At 41.1% G+C, this 24,428-nt stretch overlaps 1 protein-coding gene across 1 annotated transcript; it reads left to right on the top strand.

Moving 5' to 3' along the window:
* The first annotated feature begins 332 nt into the window (after positions 1-332).
* Positions 333-21,643, top strand: ttll2 (tubulin tyrosine ligase-like family, member 2). Its single transcript, XM_043696274.2, has 3 exons — positions 333-426; positions 7,890-8,065; positions 19,147-21,643. The coding sequence occupies exon 3, from the start codon at positions 19,170-19,172 to the stop codon at positions 21,102-21,104; it is 1,935 nt and encodes a 644-aa protein (XP_043552209.1). The 5' UTR covers positions 333-426; positions 7,890-8,065; positions 19,147-19,169; the 3' UTR covers positions 21,105-21,643.
* The last annotated feature ends 2,785 nt before the right edge of the window (positions 21,644-24,428 follow it).

Genomic DNA, 24,428 nt, shown 5'->3' with positions numbered 1-24,428 from the left:
TCGCACCAACCTGTAAATAAGAATGATTACTCTGTTTCGATATGCAAAGAAATGGAATGTGTACATATGTATGACATGTCCAGTTGTATAGATCAAAGTATTTATGAATAAAGTATATTTTTGAAATAAAAAAAAACTTCAGTTTTTAAAATGATCGCTTCCTAGTTGGAAATCCTAGCCCACGTGTTAATGGATAGACAATAAGACTGAGACTGGTTGCCCAGGCAACTCCAAGTTGGATCCTCTCCGTGATCTTTGACCCCGAGTGAACACTCCCTCCACAGGCCGGAACGCAGGAAGTGACGCAGAGGCTACTGTGATGATCATGGATGCGTGCTGTTGCCTAGCGACCGTGAAGACGGTTTAGAATCGAGCGGTCGAGTTATCGACAGCCAGCACCGGCAGTAGAGGAACCGGGAATAGGAGGTGAGTGTCAGTCAGGGGAGCTTCGAGAGGAGAGGGTTGGAGTGTGGGCAGTCTCGAGGGAAAGAAAATGAGGAGAGGAAGGGCAATGAGGTAGAGAGTGAGGGGCGAGAGGACATTCAGAAGGGGCCGCGGGGAGTGAGGGGACGCAGGTAAGAGGAGGGACCAAGGGGAGGGAAGGGAAAGTGGATGAATATGCCGGCATGAGAGGTGGAGGTGAGGGAGGGGGGTACGCAGGGAAAGGGATGAGAGAGTATATGGCAGCAAGGGGAGATGGGAGCTTTAGGAGTTGAGAAGAGAATAGTGGAGCCAAGGGTGAGGTTGAGCTTTTCACTGTGGCAATGCACGGTAGTGGCATGGGTGGAGTAGAGGGGAGAGGCTGTGATGCAGAAGGAGGGCTGCATGGGGAACATGGTAAAAGAAAGGGTGTATTGGGGGCTGAAGGAAGGTGGTGCAAGTGGGCACACCAAGGGGAGTTGAGATGGAGAGGGGAGGGGCTGTATGTAGGGTCAAAGGGAAGGAGTGTGTGGTAGTGAGGGAATGAGGGAGTGTGTGGAGGCAAAGGGACAAGGAGTGTGTAGCAGCTTTGGGTGGGTGCAAGAAGTGAGGGAAGGTAATGTATGTTAGCAATGGGAAGGTGATCATGGCAAGATGGGCTAGTGGTGGTAAGGATGGGAGGCTGTATGTAATGTTTTTGTTGACAACTGGAGTCATGTCCATCTTGAATATTTCTTTGTCATTTGTGGGATGTGACGATCTGTGACCAGGCCAGTCTTTGTTGCTAATTCCTAATTTCCCACAGAAACACATATGAAGGTACAGCAGGTAATCAGGAAGGAAAATGGCATTTTGGCATTTATTGCTCAAGGATAGAATATAAAATTAGGGAAGTGTTGCTGCACTAGTGTAAGGCATTAGTGAGACTGCCTCTGCCTCTGAAGTATTGCATACAATTTTGGTCACCTTACTTAAGGGATGTAGTTATACCGGAGGCAGTTCAGACGAGGTTCACTAGATTGATTCCAGAGATGATTTTGTCTTCTGAAGAGAGATTAAGCAGTTTAGGGCTATACTCTTTGCAGTTTATAAGAATGAGAGGAGATCTAATTGAGGTCTACAAGATGCTAGAGGGCATTCTACAAAATAGATGTAGAAAAGATGTTTCCTCATCTGGGGCAACCTAGAACAAGAAGTCATAGTTTTAGTTTAAGGGGTAACAGATTTAAACCAGATAAAGAGAAATTAATTCTGTCAAAGTCGTGAATGTGCAGAATTCACTACTCTATAGTGCGGTGGATGCTGGGACATTGAGTAAATGTGGGGAGGAGATAGACAGATCTTTAAATAGTAATGGGTTGAAGGTCTGTAGAGAGTGACCAAGATGAGATCAGCCATGATCATTTCAAATGGTAGTGCAGGCTCGAGGGGCTGAATTTCCTGCTATGTTCCTTGTTCTTATGTTTATCTTTGATCTGATTCTTGCATCATTTAAACTCAGGCCTTATTAACCCTTACTAGCTACAATGCCCTGTGGCACGGTGGCTCAGTGGTTAGCACTGCTGCCGCACAGTGCCAGGGACCCAGGTTTGATTCCAACCTCAGGCAACTGTCAGTGTGGAATTTGCACATTCTCCCCAGGATTCTTCCCGTGTCTGCATGGGTTTCCCCCAACAGTCCAAAGATGTGCAGGTCAGGTGAATTGGCCATGCTAAATTGCCTATAGTGTTCAGAGATGTGTAGGCTAGATGCATTAGTTAGGGTAAATGTAGATTGATAGATGTAGGGGAATGGGCCTGGGTAGGATACTCTTCGTAGGGTCAATATGGACTTGTTGGGCCAAATGGCCAAAATCCACACTGTTGGGATTCTAATTCCAATTCTGTAGATGAACAGAGGTATCTTGAGCTATAATAGCTTATTTGTACATGAACAGTTTATGGTCAATTTTGGATTTGCTAGGTAGACCAAGCCTAATTCTTGATTGATTTCTTTAAAAACAGTAATTGTCTTCCTCCTATCATTCTTTTACATGCAAATCATTTTAGGTAATTGTCCATTTTATAACAGCTTACCTCTTTTTGTTTACCAGTTCCAAAGATCTGTACCAAGATGATGGTATAACAATAAACAAATAATGCATTTGCTTAGAACATATAGTGTCACCTCCTTGTAGTTAACTATTACCCTAAATGTCTGAATTGATACATCTGAATCAGATATTTTGGAGATAATGTCCTTTAGCTACAAGAGCCATATGACTATACAACAACTGTTGATATCTAAAACAAATTAAACCTCAAAATAATCTCACAAACTAATATACTTAGACCTATCATTTAGGTGAAAGTGGGTATTGCAGATGCGGAGGTTAGAGTCAAGATTAGAGTAGTGCTGGAAAAGCACAGCAGGTCAGGATGCTTCCGAGGAGCAGAAAAATCGACGTTTTGGTCAAAAGCCTGATGAAGGGCTTTTGCCTGAAATGTTGATTTTCTTGCTCGGATGCTGCCTGACCTGCTGTGCTTTTCCAGCGCTACTATAATCTTGACTGTTAGACCTACCACTTAGCTAGCTGCGCCTTTGAGTAAACATATATTTTCTTTCAAATTACTCTCGTATGTTAACCCAAGTATACATTAGCTGAGTTGTAAAATAGCAATCAGAAAATCAATGCCCTACTTTTCACCTGGCTTTCTTCATTAACTGAAAATAAATGCTTTGGAATTGTCCATAATTAAACAAAATATAATTTAGTTCCTGACTTTCTTATGTGAAAATAAACAATGATCGAAAAGAAACCTCAATCCTACAGATGTCTCAGAGCAGCTCCAGGCTATTCTTCTGCAAGAGGGAGAACAACTAAAGGCTATGGATCACAATGATATCAATGATAAGGAAAGAGGGATGACGTCCTTAAAGCATATTTTAGGCAGTTAGGAAAGGAATTAAAAAGTAGCACTCAAAAGCACTAAGCTCAGGATTATTCCCTGTGGTAGTGTGCACAGGAATAGAAAGATTGAGCAATTGAATGCATGACAGGAGAATTTGTGTAGTAGGGAGGGGATCAGATTTCTGAGGCATTGGGACTATTTCTGGAGCAGATGAGGTTTGTATAAGACAAACAGGTTGTACCTTAACAGGAATATGATTAGCATGCTCATCGGGGCATTTGCGAGTACTGTTGATGAGGGTTTAAACTAGATTTGCAGAAAATGTGAACCTGCAAGAAAGCTGGGAACGGAGGGACACAATGGATAACAGAAAGTTAAAAAGATGCAAATAAATTAGAAGGCAGATAAAATGAAGGCAAATGCTAATAGGATCAGAAAACAGAATTATATTCAAACAAACAAAGTTGAGGAAGATTTAGTATCATGTAATAAGAAGAGGCCAATTGTAATTTGGCAGTTAAGGGCACAATAGGATTGAGTTTTACATTGTTTGAAAATGATAGAATATCTTAATTACCCTATGTCCAGAATTTGATGATAGACAGCAATGGCTAATATTGCGTGGTCTACAATAAATATGTAATACAAAAAGTGAATCAACCATGGCAACAAAAGGAAGTTAAAGATTGCATCCGATTAAAATAAGTGGTTTGTAAGATTGCCAGAAAACGCCCAAGGATTGGGAGCAATTTATAATCCAGCAACAGATAACCAACAAATTGATTAAAAAAAGAAAATAAGTGAATGTGAATGTAAATGTAAACTAGTGAGTAACAAAAAGACACAACCATAAAAGCTTTTTTAGGTATATGAAAAGGAAAAGGTTAGCAAAGTCAAATGTGGGTCCATTTCAGATGGAGACAGGAGAATTTGTAATGAAGAATTAAACAATTACTTTGTGTCAGCATTTACAGGGGGAACTGCAGAAAATTTCCTGGAAATACTAGGGAAACGAGGGAGTTGTGAAGAAGTTAGGGTGGCACGGTGGCACAGTGGTTAGCACTGCTGCCTCACAGCGCCAGAAACCCGGGTTCAATTCCCGACTCAGGCGACTGACTGTGTGGAGTTTGCACGTTCTCCCCGTGTCTGCGTGGGTTTCCTCCGGGTGCTCCGGTTTCCTCCCACAATCCAAAAATGTACGGGTCAGGTGAATTGGCCATGCTAAATTGCCCGTAGTGTTAGGTTAAAGGGGTAAATGTAGGGGTATGGGTGGGTTGCGCGTCGGTGTGGACTTGTTGGGCCGAAGGGCCTGTTTCCACACTGTAAGTAATCTAATCTAATCTAACAATAGTATTTATGAAAAGGTAGGGCTCAAAACTAAGTGGATTAGTTAGCATGCAGTTACATACTATTTAGTAGATTCATTAGTAGTCATCTTTAAAAATTCTATAGATTCCTGCAAACTGAAGAATAGCAAGTACAGCCTCACTATATAAGAAAAGAGGGAGAGAAAACCAAGACTACAGGCCTGTTAGTTTGGTGTTAATAGGGAACAGAAGAAAACATTCAGCCTATTGAAGCTACTATGCCATTCAAAGCGATCATGACAGATTTGATATTCCTCAACTCTACTTTTCTACTTTTCCCCATGATAAGCCAACCATGGTTAACCAGAGAAGTTCAAGAAAGTATCATATCAAAAGAAGAAACATACAACGTGGCAAAGATAGTGGTAAGCCAGAGGATTGGGAATATTCATGATTTTTGAGAAGATTTGTAGCTCAGGTCGATGATATGGATGTAAGTTAGCTCACTGAGCTGGAAGGTTTGTTTTCAGATGTTTTGCCACCATGACTAGGTAACATCATCAGTGAGAGCCTCCAGTGACGTGCTGGTGGTATGTTCCACCTCTATTTATAGGTCTTGATTTCTTAAGGTGGGTGATGTCATTTCTGTTTTTTTGTTTCCCCAAGGAAAGGTAGATGGGGTCTAAATCGATGTGTTTATTGATAGAGCTCTGGCTAGATTGCCAGGCTCCTAGGAATTCTCGTGCATGTCTTTGTTTCACTTGTCCAAGGATGTGTGTGTTGTCCCAGTCAACGTGGTGTCCTTCTTTGTCTGTACGTATAGAAACTAGTGATAATGGGTTATGTCTTTTGGTGGCTAGTTGGTGTTCATACGTCCTGGTGGCAAGTATTCTGCTTGTTTGTCCAATAGTGTTTTTTCACAGTCCTTGCATGGTATCTTTGTAAATGACATTAGTTTTGCTGGTAGTATCTAATGGATCCTTTAGGTTCATTAGTCACTGTTTAAGTGTGTTGGCAGGTGGTTTGTGGGCTATCATGATGCCAAGGTGTCTGAGTAGTCTGGAAGTCATTACATTACATCAAAAACATATCAGAAATGTGGCTATAGTTTTTGGTTGTGTTGTGTCTGCCTGTTTGGGTTTGTTTCTGAGGAATTGGCAGATTATGTTTATTGGGTACCTGTTTTTCTTGAAAATATTATATAGGTATTTTTCTTCTGTTCTTTGTAGTTCTTGGATGCTGCAGTGTGATGTAGCTCCTTGAAATAATATCTTGCTGCAGCTCCGAATGTGGGTATTGGGACAATTGTTTCTGAAGTTAAGTATTTGGTCTGTGTTTGTTGTTTTATTTCTAAGAATGGGAGTCTATTGTCGTTCACCTCCTCTTTTTGAATTTTATGCCTGTCAGGATATTGTTGATGGTGTTGAATGTTTTCACTAATTTGTTCCGTTTTGTGATGACAAAGGTGTCATCCATGTAGTGGACCCAAAGTTTGGGTTGGATAGATACTTTGTTCTATTCTCTGCAATACTGCTTTAGCTATGAGCCCTGATCTTGGAGATCCCATGGGTGTTCCATTGCTTTGGTGTATAGGTTTTGTTATTGAATGTGAAGTGGGTGGTCAGACACAGGCTTGAGGATGTTGGCTTGCTGATGAGGTTTGTGCTGTCTGGTGTTTGTGGTATTGGTTTTCCTAGTAGTGATGCCAGTGTTTCTTTGGCTAGGTCGATGTTAATTGATGTGAAAAGAGCTGTAATGTCAAAGGAGACCATTGTTTCGTCCTCTTCTATCTTGGTGTTTTGAATATATTCAGGAGTTCTTGGGTGGAGTGAATGGAGTGGCGTGAATCTTCAATTAGGTGTTTTAGTTTTTGGTGAAGTTCCTTGGCTAGTCTGTATGTTGGTGTACCAGGTAGAGAGACTGTGGGTCTGAGGAGGGCCCCAGGTTTGTGTATTTTTGCCAATCTGTAGAAGCATGGTGTGTTTGATCCATCTGATTTCATATTTTGGAAGTCTGTCCTCTTTAATTCTCCCAATCTTTGAAGTCCTATTAACAAGGATGAGGTTCTGTTTTCTAATTGTGGGGTCAGGTCTATCACCACTTGCGAGTAAGTGTCAGTATCTGAAAGCAGAGCATTTGCCTTTTTAAGGTAGTCTGATTTGTTTAGAATAATGGTCTTGTGTCTCTTGTTTTCAGGTAGGCTAACGATATTGCTGTATTCTCAAAACCAGTAAAAGACAATCAAAATAAAATGAAGAGGGAAAAGATAAATCTTGAGAGTAAACTTGCAAGCAATAGCAAGATGGATAGCAATTGTTTCTTTAAATACATAAAAAAGACAGAAGTCAAAGCAAACATAGACACCTATGAGAACGAGGTTAGGAAAATGATAATGAGGAACTAAGAAATGACAGAGGAGTTGAATAAATACTTTGCATCAGTCTTCACAATAGAAGACACTTATGTAACTCAGCAGTATATTCAAATAAGGTATAATTGACACCAAAGGAGGGAAATGTTGAGTGGAAGTTTAGGTTCTCAAGATGTGCTAGTTAGCATTGACCTCCAGCCACCATGAAGAAATTGCTGAACCAGTGCAAGGAATAATGTCAATGATATTCTGCCCAATTTTACATTCCTTACTGGTTTGCCAATCGTTCCAGCTGGAGTTCAGTCTTATGATAACTCCGTCATAAAGAGAGTTTTGAGGAATGTTTTAAATGAGAAATCAAAGATTTTTCCATTTTAAACTATTTAAGGAGAAAATTCTGGAATTTGGAGCTTGGTGCCAGTAGTCAGACCAAGAGTATTTGACTGTACTAGAGGATTATAGATCAGGAAAGGTTTATAGAGGGAGGCAGTATAAAGATTCTAGTAGGTTGGTGGACTGGGAGTCAATACAAATAGTATAAATACGATGAATGGAAGCAAATATGGTGCAAATTTTAAAAATGGGTAGGAGGATTTGGATGAATTTGAGTTGATAGGTGTGTAAGATAGACTGGACAGGAGACTGTGTGGATAGCCAAGTTTTTAAAAGACAAATATTTTCTGGTAGTAAATGGAGTAGGGAAGAGACCAGTATTCTCTATTGTATTTCTTTCCTTTTGTTGTTATAATCAACATTATCATCAGCTTCTTCCCTGACTACTCCTGACGATCCCTCTCATTCATGGAATGGATCCATAGGAAAGGATTATATAAGCCAAGAATGATTGAATGAATGGAACAGAAAATGGTATGAAAGCTTACGGTTTGTGCTACTTCACAGGGATGCTGCAATGACTGACTAGTCATGGAACAATCAACTTGGTACAAGCTCTGTGCCACTGATACTGGATGCCCAACTGTTAGAATGGAATTCAAAACCAGAACTCCTTGCCCTGTTTCTTGATGAAGCAAACACCTTAATATCGCGAGTACTGCAGCATCTTGTGGAGACTGGCTGTAAGTTTCTTTTGTAAGATTAAGTGTATTATGTGAGGGCTAGTGGTTGAGGGGTTCTTTATAGGTGGCATTGAACTAATGTATAAGATCTAATTAAGATCTGGCATGCAGTATAAGGCTTTGCTAGAAGCTCTGAAACTTGTAAACAAACTTGCTTACATAATATTTTTATAATGGTGCAGAGAACATGACTGACATCACTGTGGTTATGAATTATCTTTTTGTGATCTGTTTTATCAATGTCATATTTAAAGCTTTTGTTATTGATACTTCAATGGTATGATTAATTCTCAATTTTTTATACAGGGTTGTAGAATCAGTAGTTCTTTTTCAAAATGCAATTTGTGAATGGGTGATGTTGTTTGAGCACTTCCACACATGTCATTGTTACTATAGGCCTATAGGTTGTGCACATGAATGAATGGAAATCGAAGGACCCTGAATTAGCATGGAATGTATGAGGAACTTATTGGGGATAGTGGACAGGTTGAGTGTTCTCATGGGAGCTATGGTGATATATGCAAACATGAGTTGGCACAGAGGAGCTGTAGTGGAATAGTTAAAATGGTTTTCACTTACCTTTTCAAAAAGTTCCTGAATCAAAACTATGGAGCCATAAGTGGACAAGGAAATGTGTACCCTACAATGAAGCCTGCCCTCATCCCGTTCCAAAGAGAATTGAAATACTAGGAATAGGGTGGGAATGCTGGAATTGGGACCCATTTGTCATATTTAGACAGGTTCTTAGTCCTTTCGGTTTTGGAAAACGTCAACCCTCAGACTCTCACTGTATCTGAACATGTGCAGGGAGTGCTTCTCACTAGTATTGTGGCATAAGTAAACACAGCCAAAAATTAAAAGTTAAGAAGGCAAAGAAGAACAATGAAAATGAACAATGCACAATGGTGAACAAATGTAAGTTAGTTAAATATTTTACAGGCACAGCAATAGAATGGGGAGTGATGGCCTAGTGGTGTTTTCACTGGGTGATTAATCCAGAGACTCAGGTAATGTTCTGGGGACCTAGGTTCAAATCCTACTACAGCAAATGGTAGAATTCGAATTCAACAAAAATCTGGAATTAAGAGTCTAATGATGACCATGACTCCATTGTCAATTGTTGGAAAAACCCATTGGTTCACTAATGTCCTTCAGGGAAGTAAACTGCCATCCTTACCTGGTCTGACCTACATGTGACTCCAGACCCATAGCAATGTGGTTGACACTTAACTGTCCTCTGTGCACTTAGGGATAGGCAATAAATGCTGGCCTAGTGAGCGAGATCCTCATCCCAAAAAAAATGTGGAATAGGGAATAGGACCATTTAAGGGAGAAACAAGATAATACCATAATGGGTGGCTCAGTGGTTAGCACTGCAGCCTCACAGCGCCAGGGACCCAGGTTCGATTCTAGCCTTGGGCGACTGTCTGTGTGGAGTTTGCACATTCTCCCTGTGTCTGCATGGGTTTCCTCCGGGGGCTCCGGTTTCCTCCCACAGTCCAAAGATGTGCAGGTCAGGTGAATTGGCCATGCTAAATTGCCCATAACGTTAGGTGCATTAGTCAGAGGGAAATGGGTCTGGGTGGGTTTCTCTTCAGAGGGTCGATGTGGACTTGTTGGGCCAAAAGGCCTGTTTCCACACTGTAGGGAATCTAATCTAATCTAAGTAACAATAGCGAGATGACAGAAATATTAAAGCTAAATTCAATATTTGGAAGATACAACATGTGGGAACAAAATTAATTGATGAGGACTGTGTTTTTAAATAAAAATAAGAGGATGTATTGACTAAACTAAGCAAGCTCTGATGGTGAGACAGCTGGACTGAATAAATTACAATCATTTATTTTAAGGCAATCTAAAGAAGATTCAGTAAAGGTATTACTATTGATACTTAATAATTCATTAGCAGTTGTAATACCAACAGATTGGGTGAAAGCCCAATGCAAACCGTACATTTAAAAGGGGAACAATATATCCAGAGAATTACAGATCATTCTTCTTATATCAGTGGTAAGGAGAAAAATGGTATTCTTACTCTTGGAGAGTGTGGATCGTATTCAAATAATTACCGGAATCGGTGAGTGGTGAAAATAGCCTTTTATTCAGCAATCACAGCACAAGCACGAGGTGGCAATAGAATCCTGAAATACAGTTCTTACAAGAGCACCTTTATACCATAGTTCTTACATTTATTAAAATTCCATTACTATGGTGTTACATTGTTCTATCTATAGTAGACAAAGGTTGAAGGGCTTCTGTTCTGGGAGGCAGGAGATGGGTTAAAACGTGCTAAATGCTGATTGGATTAAGAGTGTCTGTCCTGTCTGCTTGCATAATTAAGAGGTGTTAATCCTTTTGTCTTTGAAGTTAGTAAATGTTTTTAAAAAAATAGGCCTGCTTACTGTAGGTCTAAATAAGTTAAAAATTGTACCTATACTTTAAAAAAATACAGGACTTTAAACTGATTATCACAGCTGGTTTGTGAGATTTGTTTACTATTTGCTGATATGAGTTTCATTCATTCATGCAATTTAATGGAAGCACTGTTTTGTCAGTTAGTTAAAGGGATAATGGCCCAGTTAAAAGGTACACACTAATTGGGAATCTATTCAGGTCCAGGAGCTGGTCGGTAAGGGCTGCTTAATATAATGTTTGTGGAGTCTTGATGGGGATGATATTGTTCTGTATGCCAAACGTATTCAGAGGTAAACACTGCTTGTGGCGAGGGCTGATGATGTATGAAAATGCAGTAATTTTGAAATGGGTTGTTTTGAGTAGAAAGGGCTGTTTTAAATTTGGATAGTAAAATATACTACAGAATCGCGGTTGGTTGGTTGGTTGGTTGGTTGAATGAAACGGACGGACGGACGAACGAACGAACGAACGACCGAACGGACGGACACCCTGTATTAATGAATATAGTGAGCTGATGAGTGCGTTAAGGATAACGTATAACACAATATCTCATAATATGATATCTCACAAGAAAATAGTAGAACATATATAGAAACAATAATAATGAATAGTTAGCATAGATTTTTGCAGGCAAAACTTGTTTGATTGATGTTATTGATTTTATTGGCAGGATTAAGAAAGCAGACAGCAGTACTGCAGAAAATGTAATTAATCCAGATTTTGAAAATGTCTTTAATAAAATGTCTCTAATGTACTGATGAATAAAAATCACTGAATTTGGAGTCAGGTGACAAGTTGCAGATTGGATTGCTAGGATGCTTCAAGACAGAAAGCAGAAGGTGTGATTAAAGAAGTAGTTATTCAGAGTGGCAGAGGATGAGAAGTGTCTACCCACAGAATCAGTGCTGGGATCACATCTATTCACAATTTATGTGAATGATTTGGACTTTGGAATCATAACAATGATTTAGGGCGGCACGGTGGCTCAGTGGTTAGCACTGCTGCCTCACAGCACTAGGGTCCCAGGTTCAATTCTGGCCTTGGGCGACTGTCTGTGTGGAGTTTGCACATTCTCCCCGTGTCTGTGTGGGTTTCCTCTGGGTGCTCCAGTTTCCTCCCACAGTCCAAGGATGTGCAGGTCAGGTGAATTGGCCATGCTAAATTGCCCATAAGTTAGGTGCAATAGTCAGAGGGAAATGGGTCTGGGTGGGTTACTCTTCAGAGAGTTGGTGTGCACTGGTTGGGCCGAAGGGCCTGTTTCCACACTGTAGGGAATCTAATCAAATTTCTAAATTTGTACATGATGCCAGTTTCTGGTGAGAAGTGGAGTGGTCGATTCTGAAGAGAAATGTAAAAAATTACAGGGATGTGCAAATAATTGGTAAATAAAGTTCAACACCGTTTTCAAAGGAAGAAATTAGGTGGAAGTCTAGGTGGAATAGAAGAATAGAGCAGTACAATTACACAAATCGCCAAATTACACCGTTTAGCAAGGTCATAAGAAGAACAAGTACTAGGCTTTATTATTAGAAGGGCTGAAGTAATCAAGTTATACTAAACCTGTATTAAAACTTTAATTAGACTACATTTTAAATTACCGTGTGCAGCTTTTATCACTATATGAAAAGGATATAGAGCAACTGCAGAGCTGACAGAAGATTTACAAGGATTATTCCAAAAATATTTGGGCATACATATCAGAAAGGATCGACAGGCTGTGACTCTTTTCTCTTGACAACAGAAGGCTGAGAGGTGATCGAACAGAAGCCTACAAAATTATGAAAGGCTTTTGGAGAATGGATACAGAGAGGAAGTTTCACATTGTTAGGAAGAACATATCTAGAGTTCATCAATATAAGGTAATCAAGAAATCCAATAGGGAATTTCAGAAGAAACAGTTTTACACAAAGAGTGGCGAGGATGTGGAATACTCTCTCAGGATGTATTTGAAGCAACTTTATGGGGAAACTGTGAAAACATTTGTGGCAGAAGTGAATAGATGACTACATTAGATGAGGAAAAATGGGAGGACTTTCAGTAGAGCATGGACACCCGCATTGAGTCATTGGCCTGACTGGCTTGTTTTTGTGTTGTACATCCTATATAATCATTTGAAATCAATTACATCATCTTTTATTCCTCTTGAAGAAGTTCTTCTCCATTTTCAACTCTATTCTATCTTTTTAAGAAAGATAATCTACAAAATTTGGGGACAACTTACTTAATATCGAGGAAGCAAGGATCAGACAGGGCTTTAGAAGGTTCCAAGGTAACCAGGAAGGAACTGAAGAATGGACTTGGAGGAGCTAGAAGGGTACATGAAACTGTTTTAGCAGGTAGGATTAAAAAAAAAGTCCTAAGGCATTCTTCTACACTTGCGTAAGGAACAAGAGGATGGCCAGAGTGCAGATGCTGGAGATCAGAGTCGAGGGTGTGGCGCTGGAAAAGTACAGGCAGCATTCGAGGAGCAGGAGAATCGATGTTTCGGGCATAAGCCCTTCATCAGGAATGAGATTTGTGGGCCAAGGAGACTGACATAAAAATGGGAGGGGATGGAGCAGATAGGTGGGAAGGAAGATGGACAGGTCAAGAGGCAGTGCTGAGTTGAAAGGTTGGATCTGGGATAAGGTGGGCTGACTTTCGTTTCTCTGGCCCCCAACGACTCATCTTCACCATGGACATCCAGTCCCTATACACATCTGTCCGCTATGACAAAGGTCTCCAAGCCCTCCGTTTCTTTCTCTCCTGTTGTCCCCACCAGTGCCCTTCCACTACTCTCACTTGTTTGGCTGAACTGGTCCTCATCCTCAATAATTTCTCCTTTGAATCTTCCCACTTTCACCAGACCAAAGGGGTAGCCATGGGCATCTGCATGGACCCTAGCTATGTCTGTCTCTGCATCGGGTATGTGGAACGGTCCATCTTCTGCCACTACATTGCCCCATTTTTTCCTCCGCAACATTGATGACCGTATCAGCGCCACCTTGTGCTCTCACGAGGAGGTTGAATAGGTCATCAACTTCATCAACAAGTTCCAACCCGACCTTAAAGTCACCTGGACCATCTCAAACACCTCTCTCCCCTTCCTGGACCTCTCCATCTCAAACCCCAACACAGCCATCTACAAACCCACTGATTCCCACAGCTATCTGGACAACACCTCCTCCCACCCTGCTTCCTATAAAAACGCTATCCCTTATTCCCAATTTCTTCAGTTCCGCCGCATCTGCTCCCAGGAGGGCAAGTTCCACCACAGAACATGCCTGATGATCATCCCCTTCAAAGACCGCAAATTCCCCAGCCACATGGTCAATGGTGCCCTCCAACGCATATCAGCCACTTCCCACACCCCCGTCCTTGATCCCCACCCCGCCAACCGTTAAAGGACAGAATCGCCCTGGTCCTCACCTTCCACTCCACCAACCTATTATACATTGCATCATCATCCACCATTTCTGCAACCTACAAACAGACCCCACTACCAGTGATATGTTCTGTAAAGGCCATTCCCTCTGGCAGACTCTTGTCAGGTCAACGTTCCCCCTCCCCCCCCCCCCCCCCCCCCCCCCCCTCCCACCAACCTACCCTCCTCTCCTGGCACCTTCTCCTGCCACTGCAAGAATTGAAAAACCTGTGCCCACACCTCCCCCTCTTTTCTCCCCCCCCCCCCACCGCCAACCCCCTCAAATCTGCCCAAGGCCCCAAAGGAGCCATCCGCATCTGTCAGAGATTTACTTCCACTTCCACACACGTCATTTATTATATCGATTGCTCCCGATGTGGTCTCCTCCTCATTGGGGAGACAGGACACCTACTTGCAGAATGCCTCCGAGAACGTCTCCAGGACACATGCAAGAAACAACCCACCGGCCCGTGGCTGAACACTTTAACTCCCCCAAGGACATGCATGTCCGAGGCCTCCTCCATTGCCAAACCCTTATCTCCTGCCACCTGGAGGAAGAACACCTCATCTTCCACTATGGGACCCTCCAACCACATGGGATCAATGTGGATTTCACCAGTTTCCTCATTTCTCCTTCCCCCGATCTTATCCCAGATCCAACCTTCCAACTCAGCACTGCCCTCTTGACCTGTTCTACCCGTCCATCTTCCTGCCCACCTATCTGCTCCACCATCCTCTCTGACCAATCACTTTCACCCCCACCTTCGTTTACCGATTACACTCTCAGCTACCTTACCCCACCCCTCCCCCCAGCTCCACCCCTCCCATTTTTATATCTGCCCTCTTGGCACATGAGCCTCATTCCTGATGAAGGGTTTATGCCTGAAACGTCGATTGTCTTGCTTCTTGGATGCTGTCTGACGGGCTGTGCTTTTCCAGCACCACACTCTCAAGAGTGAGGATAGGGCCAATTCGGGATACTGGAGGGAACTTGTGTCTGGAGTTGGAGGTAGGGGAGGTCTTCAATTAATACTTTGTTTCAGTATTCACTACTGAGGGGTGTTGTGGAGAAAATATAGAGAATCACCAGGAGACAGAGTTCTTCAAGAAGTAGGTACTTTATTTGCAAACACAAAACCGTGACACTGAGAAAGCAGATTCTCGAATGCCCCCGAACCTCCGGGTCCGTGGATTTTTTTTTATCATGTTTCTGTTAGCTTATCAGCATGTCCAACTATATTAATCAAAGTCCCTCACTCTAGCTACACAATAAACCAGTGATGTTAGTTCCCATTATCTCTTTAGTTGTACATTCTACTTAATGTTATCCTAATGTCACGGTTAGATATTTATTGCTAACTCTGCTACAGTGATCTTCCATTTCAGACTAACCTGTCATGATAGATATTTAGCTATTCCATCTATTACAATAGTCTCCTGTCTCAAGCTGACTCTACTAACTAATTAAGCCCAATCCTGTCATAATAACACTTAACACAAGTAATAATGCAAGTTACTCTGTTATCTTACCTCGCCATAGTGACCTTTCAGCCTTAACCTTACTCTGCTAATTGGTGTAAGAGCATTCCACTATTCATATCCCATCCTGCCTTTACAGACCACAGATTGCCAGTGGTCTTCATGCTTTAACCCTTCCCATGCTTTCATGTTCATTATTTTCCATAGGGGGACCATGACATTTCTGAGGAAAGCGTGAAATAGACTGATATGTTCAAACGGTTTGATGTTAAGAAGGAGGCTGTGTTGAAAATTTGGAATGATTATATCCCCTGGGCCAGATGGGATATACCCAAGCTAACTACAGGAAGTGAAGGAAGAGATTGCTGTGCCTTTGGCGATAATCTTCACGTCCTCACTGTCCACTGGAGTAGTGCCAGATGATTGTAGGGTGGCAAATGTTATTCAAGAAAGGGAATAGGGATAACCCTGGGAATTACAGACCAGTCAATCTCATGTCAGTGGAGGGCAAAGTATTGGAGAGGATTCTGAGAGACAATATTTATGATTACTTGGAAAACCATAGTTTGATTAGAGATAGTCAGCATGGCTTTGCGAGGGATGGAACATGCCTAACAATCCTTATTGAAGGTAGAGCAGTTGATGTTGTGTACATGGATTTTAGCAAGGTGTTTGGTAAGGTTCCCCATGGTAGGTTCATTTGGTAAGTGAGGAGGCATGGGATACAGGGAAATTTGACTGTAGGGATACAGAATTGGCTGGCCCATAGAAGGCAGAGGGTGGTAGTAGATGGAAAATATTCACCCTGGAGCTCAGTCACCAGTGGTGTTCTGCAGGGATCAATTCTGGGACCTGTGCTTTTTGTGATTTTTACAAATGACTTGAGTGAGGAAGTGGAGGGTGGGTTAGTAAGTTTGCCGATGACACATAGGTTGGTGGAGTTGTGGATACTGTGGAGGGCTGTTGTAGGTTTCAACGGGACAATGACAGGATGCAGAGCTGGGCTGATGAGTGGCAGATGGAATTCAACCTGGAAAAGTGAAGTGATTCACTTTGGAAGGTTGGATCTGAATGCACTTTACAGAGTTAAAGGCAGGATTCTTGGCAGTATGGAGCAACAGAGGGATCTTGGGTTCATTCCATAGATCCCTCAAAGTTGTCACCCAAGTTGATAGGGTTGTTTAAGAATCCTCATTAGCACGAGGATTGAGTTTAAGAGCCACGGGCTTATGCGGCAACTCTATAGAGTCCTGGTTAGACCACACTGGGAATATTGTGTTCAGTTCTGGTCGCCTCATTACAGGAAAGATGTGGAAACTTGAGAGAGTGCAGACGAGATTTACCAGGATGCTGCCTGGACTGGAGGGCATGTCTTATGAAGAAAGGTTGAGGAGCTAGAGCTTTTCTAATTGGGGCAAAGGAGCATGAGAAGTGGCTTGACAGACGTGTACAAAATAGATAGAGTGGATAGCTAGAACGGAAATTTCTGTCATGAGGGGTCATGATTTTAATGTAATTGGAGGAGCGTTTAGGGGAGATGTTAGAGGTAGGCTGTTTACTCAGAGTGGTGGGTGCGTGGAATGCATTGCCAGCAGTGGCAGTAGAGTCAGATACATTAGGGACATTTAAGCAACTCTTGGATAGGCACATGGAAGGTAGTAGTACAATGAAGGGTATGTAGGTTTGTCTGATCTTCGAGTAGGATAAAAGTTCAGCACAACATTGAGAGCCAATAGACCTGTAGTGTTCTATGTTTAACACCATCCTTTCCAGCTATCTGACAGTAAACTCAGCTGTTTCGCTGCTTACCTCCTACTGTTTCAGTCAGGTGCTCCAATATTCAGTCAGACTTGACTTTTTGTAATTTATGAGCAGCCAAGCACGTAACTCCAATTTTGAGATTTGCATCTGCCAACATGTATGTAACTGACTTTTTTCATGAGGTACTGGCATTGACTGAAAATTCTGGGTCATTGGTTCAACTTGCAGCTAGGGATTTCAAGACCTGATTTATATATTAAAAAACCCAAGAATTAAGTAGACAGTCACAAAACCAGAATGTAAGTGTAAATCTTTAAATTGTAGCTCGTTGTTTTTGGTTTTATAGCTTTGTGCTCTTTGTGAAAATAGTGAAAAAATGGATGGATTCACAGAATGATTAATTGCCTAACTAGTCACTTGCATTGCATAATATCTTTTAAATCAATCAGTAGGCAGTAGTTTGTCCTGTTAGACGTATTACCAGCTCACAAAATCCATAGGTTTGAGGGCAGGGAGCCACCTCTCCATTCCATGTCACTGTTTTGAATTGAATGACCAAAAATGAGAATAACATCACATGACCAGTGGCTACGTGGAATCCAATTAACAACGTACTTGGCTAAAGATAAGTACATAGTTGCTTTGTACCTGCAAACTATCATTTTGTCTGTTAGGTAAAGCGATTTTGAGATTTTCAAGTAACTTGAACCTACTTACCAATCTAGTAGGAGGGTGTTCACGAACACAACACAATTCCCATCAGTTTGCCACCAGCATTCAGAATCTAGAGTCACAAAGTTGAACAGCATGAAAATAGACCATTCAGTTCAACACGTCCATGCTGACCAGATATCATAAATTAATCTAGTTCTATTTGACAACATTTGGCCCATATCCCTCTAAATTCATCCAGTACATGTACCCATCCAGATGCCTTTTAAATGCTGTAATTGTACCAGCCTCCACCACTTCCTCTGGCAGCTCCTTCCATACAGGGACCATCCACTGTGTGAAAAGCTTTCCCCTTAGGTTATTTTTTGAATTTTTTCCCTCTTACCTTAAACATGTGCCCTCTGATTTTGGATTCCTCTATCCTGGGAAAAAGACCTTGGTTGTTCACCCTATCCATGTCCGTCATGATTTTATAAATGTCTATAAAGTCACCCCTCCGTTTCCTACATTCCAGGAAAAACAGCCCCAGCCTATTAAGCCTCTCCCTATATCTGAAACCCTCTAACCTCGGCAACATCCTTGCAAATCTTTTCTGAACCCTTTCAAGTTTCATAACATCTTTCCTACAGCAGGGAGACTGGAATTGAATGCAGTTTTCCATTAGCGGCTTAACTAATGTCCTGTACAACATCAACATGGCATGCCAACATCTATACTCAATGCACTGACCAACAAACACAAGTGTACCAAATGCTGCCTTCATTGTCTTATCTACCTGCTACTCCACTTTCAAGGGACTTTGACGCTTACCCTAAGGTCTTTTTGTTTGACAACACTCCCCAGGATCCTACCATTAGGTATATGTCCTGCCCTGATTTGCCTTTCCAAAATGCAACATCTCACATTCTAAATTAAACTCCAACTGCCACTTCTCAGCCCATCAACCCATCTGATCAAGGTCCCATTATACTCTGAGATAACCTTCTTTGCTGTCCACTACAACACCAATTTTGTATCATGTACAAAGGAGGTCATATCTCCTGTATTCACATCCAATATACTTATTTATATTTGGTCTTCACATTTTTTAGACAACCTCTAAACACTGCCCCTTCAGAAATGGAATGCTACTGCTCCATCAATTTAATACATTCATTCCACTAACTAGTGAGGTGTGGTGCTTAATTATTGGCTAGATTGGAGTATTGTATTGTTTTAACTTAACTTTTCAAATTCTCTTGCCCAACATACATTGATTTTGTTTAGATTGAGCAATGGACTTGTCATTATGTTGTGATATAAGAATTATTAATCTTTTATTTCCCTCCCTCTCTCTCTGCCTTTAAAGGATAGTAAGTACTGCATAGAACCATGTCATGTCAATCTGGATCAGAAGATCTAACCAAGTCATTGGTCTTTCGTCTCCATGAAGGCACACCTGAAATTGTGCGTGATGTTCTCCTTGAGCGTGGTTGGGTGGAATTTAATGAGGAAGAACAGGATGAAAATGATTGGAATTTATATTGGCGATCGGGTTTTTCCAATGCAGAGTATGAAAACATTATGCCTTGGCAAAGATTGATCCACTACCCAAAAATCATGGGCATAACTCGAAAAGACAATCTTGCTCGTAATTTAAAGCGTATGTCAGGGGTTTATGGCTCTACAACATATAACTTTAGCCCTATAGCTTTCATTCTTCCCAATGATTACACCAAATTTGTCGCTGAATATACAAAAGACAAGAAGGCAAATGGCGGAAAGCTTGGATACTGGATATGCAAGCCTGTTGATCTCTCTCGTGGTAGAGGAATATTTATATTTCAAGATATTAAAGATTTGACTTACAGCTGTTCTGTTATCGTACAAAAATATATCAGCAATCCTCTTCTTATCTCTGGTTACAAATTTGATTTGCGAATCTATGTTTGTGTCACTAGTTTCTGTCCATTGATAGTTTATATTTATCAAGAAGGTCTGGTGCGGTTTGGGACAGAAAAGTATAGTCTTGCATCTTTAGATAATGTATATGCTCATTTGACAAACACCAGCATCAATAGATTTGGACCTTCCTACACAGTGGATAAAGAACGGGTTGGTTCTGGTTGCAAATGGACAATGAGTCAATTCCGTGCTTTTCTGCATAGTCTTAATATAAATGAACCACTCATGTGGCAGAGGATAAGCAATATTGTGACAATGACTTTGCTAACAATTACTCCCTCCATTCCATCCCCTCCTAACTGTCTTGAACTCTTTGGGTTTGATATCCTAATAGATGAAAACATAAAACCATGGCTTTTAGAAGTAAATTATAGTCCAGCACTAATGGTAGACTGTAATGCTGATGTAATAGTGAAGAAAGGGCTTTTATATGACCTCATTGATCTGCTGAATTATAAAGAGGTCGATAGATTGCGCCAACGTGGTTACCCAAGTCCTTGGCAATATAATATACTTTCTCGGAGCCATCCTTCCTTTTATGTGACTAACTCATTTGGAAATGTGCTGCCTCTTCACTCCAATGCTTCTAAAAAAGCAAAAGAAATTTGGTCCAGTACCCAAAATGATTCACTATTAGTCTATCGTAAAAATTGTAATCAATCTAATGGGTACAACCAAAGTGAAGATCAAGAGATGGATTCCCAAAAAGTAGAAGAAGAGAACAAATCATCTTATACCAGCAAACAGTTCTCCCACATGCCACGTTCCACTGGGGAAGATTCTGGGAAAAATATCAAGAAGGTATATAGTTCTACAGGTGCTGTGTCTGTCTATTGTTTGGACACTAAGAAATGCATAAAGAATGTGAAGCCCACTAGATCACTGCCAAAGAAAACCTTGACTTCACAGATGAGAGAAAAGATGAACAGAAGTTATATACGCACACAGAATCCAGTGGGCAGAGTAATGTTGCTGGGAGCAAAATATGAACAATCTAATGGGAATTTTCATAAAATGGGCCCAAGATTTCCTTCAGTTGATTTGCAAAGATACAAACTAGCATCTTTTCCTCAGTATAGTCTTTCAGAAGTTGATAAGAAGCCTAAGAACCGCATTGGTGATTTTATACTGACATTTCCATTTAATGAAATAACACTAAAGGCTTCCCGGGACCCTATAAACATAAGGATCATAATGCAGGAATTGCAGAAGATGCCAAAGATATTACAGCAACCAAAGAGTGCAAAAAGTAAAAGTGAGCCCCATCTGGATGGCTCTTCTAATAGAAAAGAATGTTTTGGTTCTTTTCTGTGGGGTCCACGGAATCCTCCATTGCTTAGTGAATGCTGCTTTCAAAATTAAATAGTTGAACTTTTGTTTTAACCCCAGTTACTTTAATTTTATAAATTAAGGTATTAAATTCTTCACAAATGGAAACACAGTTCTTGGGGGTAATTTATTTATTTTTCATTTAAAAATAGTTTACAGGTATTGTAATTTATTTTTGTCTGGAAACCAAACCAACCATTGGGTGCTACTGAACCAGTTATCACAAGTGATAGAAACAAATTTTATTTTCACACAGTATTATATGACAGTTGTAAACATTATTACACAAGAAAATAATGGTCAGCAGATGCCTATTGTGCTATGCAGTAACCATATGACCAGTAAGTGAAATAACAATGTTCTGCTTATTTACAATAGTGTAATACAATGCACTTCACAGTCATTTTCTGATTGTTATTGCAGTAAACTACTGGAAATCATATTGGAGTAAATGTTTAACAATCCGCCTGTAATCTGCTTCACTGCATTGTGTAACTTTGGCTGTATTACTCATTTCTTATAACAGCTCTAAGAAGGAGTGGTTAATGAACTTTATTAAACAAAATAATCTACAATCATTCTGTGTAGTGTATGCCTGTTCTCATTCTCCCAGAGTCCAAATGAGTAATGAATATCCTTAAATTAGAACTAATGTTCCCATTTATTCAAAATATCTTTCGAGATGGAAGCTATCCTTCATGACGAAGACCAATCATGCTGTAAAAGGTTCAGTATTACACCAGACTTTGGTAATGCATCAGGTTGTCTCTTACCTTTCCCACAAATGTTGGCTCCAGGATCAATACCTGCTCTGGTCAGATGCAATCTTTAAATTGTAACTAGTTGTTTAAAGCTTAACTGTGCTTCACTTCAAACACTGCCAGCCATGAATAGCCCTTCACAGTACAAACAGAGTGAGGAAAATGAAACAGAAAAGCTTCTGGTAGTAGAGAGATAGCAGAGATGACACTTTGGATGTTTATTAAATATATTGCCACTTTAGATGCTCATCTATCTGATTGACGGTCATAGTATCAGCAACAATAAGCAAGAAGCTACAAGGTTAACTATCCACAAAGCCATACCATTGTTAGGAACCTGTAAGAAAAAGCAAAACTCTTTCCCTAATACCTAATGGAGCATAACATCTTGATATTGTTCATGTGAACATTTATCAAATAAGAAAATCTAAGGTAGAAGAAAACAAAAATTGCATTTGTTTCTGGATCTAAACTGGAAATGTTTGTTTTTGAATAACAAAAAGTTTGCAGGCAATGAACCACCTGATGAAGGAGCAGGGCTCTGAAATGGTGTGTGATTTTTAACTCCATTCTGCCTGCTATGCCTTCCCCTTCTTGCATCCAAGTGTCCCATTTCTTCCATACTAAGTCCTTAAAAGGTTTATTGATGCAAACATCCAGTGGCTACAGCATGCTGGTATGGCCTCCAGGAATCATTGCAATGTCAGTATTGTTCGCTCAAAGTTCAGTGGTAAAACTTTTCACTTTGTGTGATCTGAACATACCCTAAACCAGGAAGCTTTTTCCCTTTCTACGTCCACTTGGTCGTTTATTGATTAGATTAGATTAGATTCCCTAGAGTGTGAAAACAGGCCCATCGGCCCAACAAGTCCACACCAACCCTCTGAAGAATAACCCACCAGTCCCATTCCCCCTTAACTAATGCACCCAACTCTACGGGTAATTTAGCATGACCGATTCACCAAATCTGCACATCTTTGGATTGTGGGAGGAAACCAGTTTTTTGAGTATAGGAATTGGGAAGTCATGTTGAGATTGTACAGGACATTGATGACGCCTCTTCTGGAATGCTGTGTCTAGTTCTGGTTGCACAGTTATAGGAAGGATATTATTAAACTGGAGAGAATGCAGAAGAGATTTACCAGGATGTTGCCGGGTATGGAGGATTTGAGTTATTTTTTTTAAAAAAAAAAGGCAGGATAGGCTGGGACCTTTTTTCACTGGAGCGTAGGAAGTTGAGAGTGGTTTATAAAATAGTGAGGAATATAGATGGTAGCTGTCTTTTCCCCCAGATGGTGTATTTCAAGACTGTGGGCACATTTTTAAGGTAAGAGGAGAGAGATTTTAAAAAGACATGGGACAAAACTTTTACAGAGAGGGGTGGTTCGCATGTGGAATGAACTTCCCAAGAAAGTGATGGATGTGGGAACAATTACAATGTATAAAGGACATTTGTAAAAGTACATGGATAGGAAAGGTTTGGAGGAATATGGGCCGGGAGCAGGCAAGTGGTACTAGTGTAGTTTGAGATTATGTTCGGCATGGACTGAGTGGTTTGAATGATCTGTTTCTGTGCTTTATGCATCTACGACTGTGTCCTGTGTGGTTTGCTGCTTTGTAGTGCCTGATACTGGAGAATTATATCATGGTAAAGGTGATATGCCTTTTGGGAAATGGCCTCATCTTCCTCGTCAGAAGACCACTGCCACATTCCCAGTTAATCAGCACCCATCCTCTACCAGTTCTAGGTGTGCAGAGCACAGCATGCTGGATTATGCAATACAATATGTTTGAGGTGTACTGGAAGCCACCCGCATCACTCCCCAATGGCCTGAACACTTCCCCAGGCTGATCCAAGCATTGCAACCACATCTTCAGGGGGCCCGCCGTTGCTCCACTGTGGCCATTGTGGAAGAATGGGCTGTATTTTAACAACAGTTGATTTCAAGGGCTCCATAAAGGAGTCATCAGCTGTGTTCACAGATGTAAGCCTTTATCGCCCAATGATCATCCTTTGTAAGGCACCTAGTCCTTTAAATGAAATGTGAAAATGAGTATTCTCAAGCATTTGGGCATCATGACAGTTTCAAGGGTACCTAGTACAGATTTCTGAGAAGTGGAACCAATGACAGATGACTGTATATTAACAAAATTGAACTTTCTTTTTGTTGACAAACATAGTTATGTTATAATATGACACTCTGAACATGATGCCATTGTAGCCTGGTGATTATGGCTCATGGCACATAGGTGAAGTTGGGTAAAGCCTGGGCTGCAGCATTGACCTTGTCACATGAAAACTAGTATGTGATCTGGCCCAAATTGAATCTGTAACAGCCTTGATCCTTTTGAGGACTGAGAAATCTTACATAGGTCCCCATGGATCCTTGCGGCAACATGGTGTCTCACTGGTTAGCACTCCTGCCTCACAGCGCCAGGGACCTGGATTCAATTCCAGTCTCGGGCAACTATCTGGATGGAGTTTGCACATTCTCCCTGTGTCTGAATGGGTTTCCTCCCACAATCCAAAGATGTGCAGTTTAGGGGAACCGGCCATGCTAAATTACCCATAGTGTTCAGGGATGTGTGGATTAGG

This window comes from Chiloscyllium plagiosum, unplaced genomic scaffold (genome assembly GCF_037043375.1).
Source record: "Chiloscyllium plagiosum isolate Xiang-an unplaced genomic scaffold, Cpla_swu_hap1 HiC_scaffold_10, whole genome shotgun sequence".
NCBI classification, from domain to species: domain Eukaryota; kingdom Metazoa; phylum Chordata; class Chondrichthyes; order Orectolobiformes; family Hemiscylliidae; genus Chiloscyllium; species Chiloscyllium plagiosum.
The sequence above is the reverse complement of the archived record's forward strand: the minus strand, read 5'-3'. Positions and strand labels throughout refer to the sequence as shown.

Coding starts and splice junctions, on each gene's coding strand:
- ttll2 (XM_043696274.2), top strand. CDS start 19,170: ATGTCATGTCAATCTGGATCAGAAGATCTAACCAAGTCATTGGTCTTT.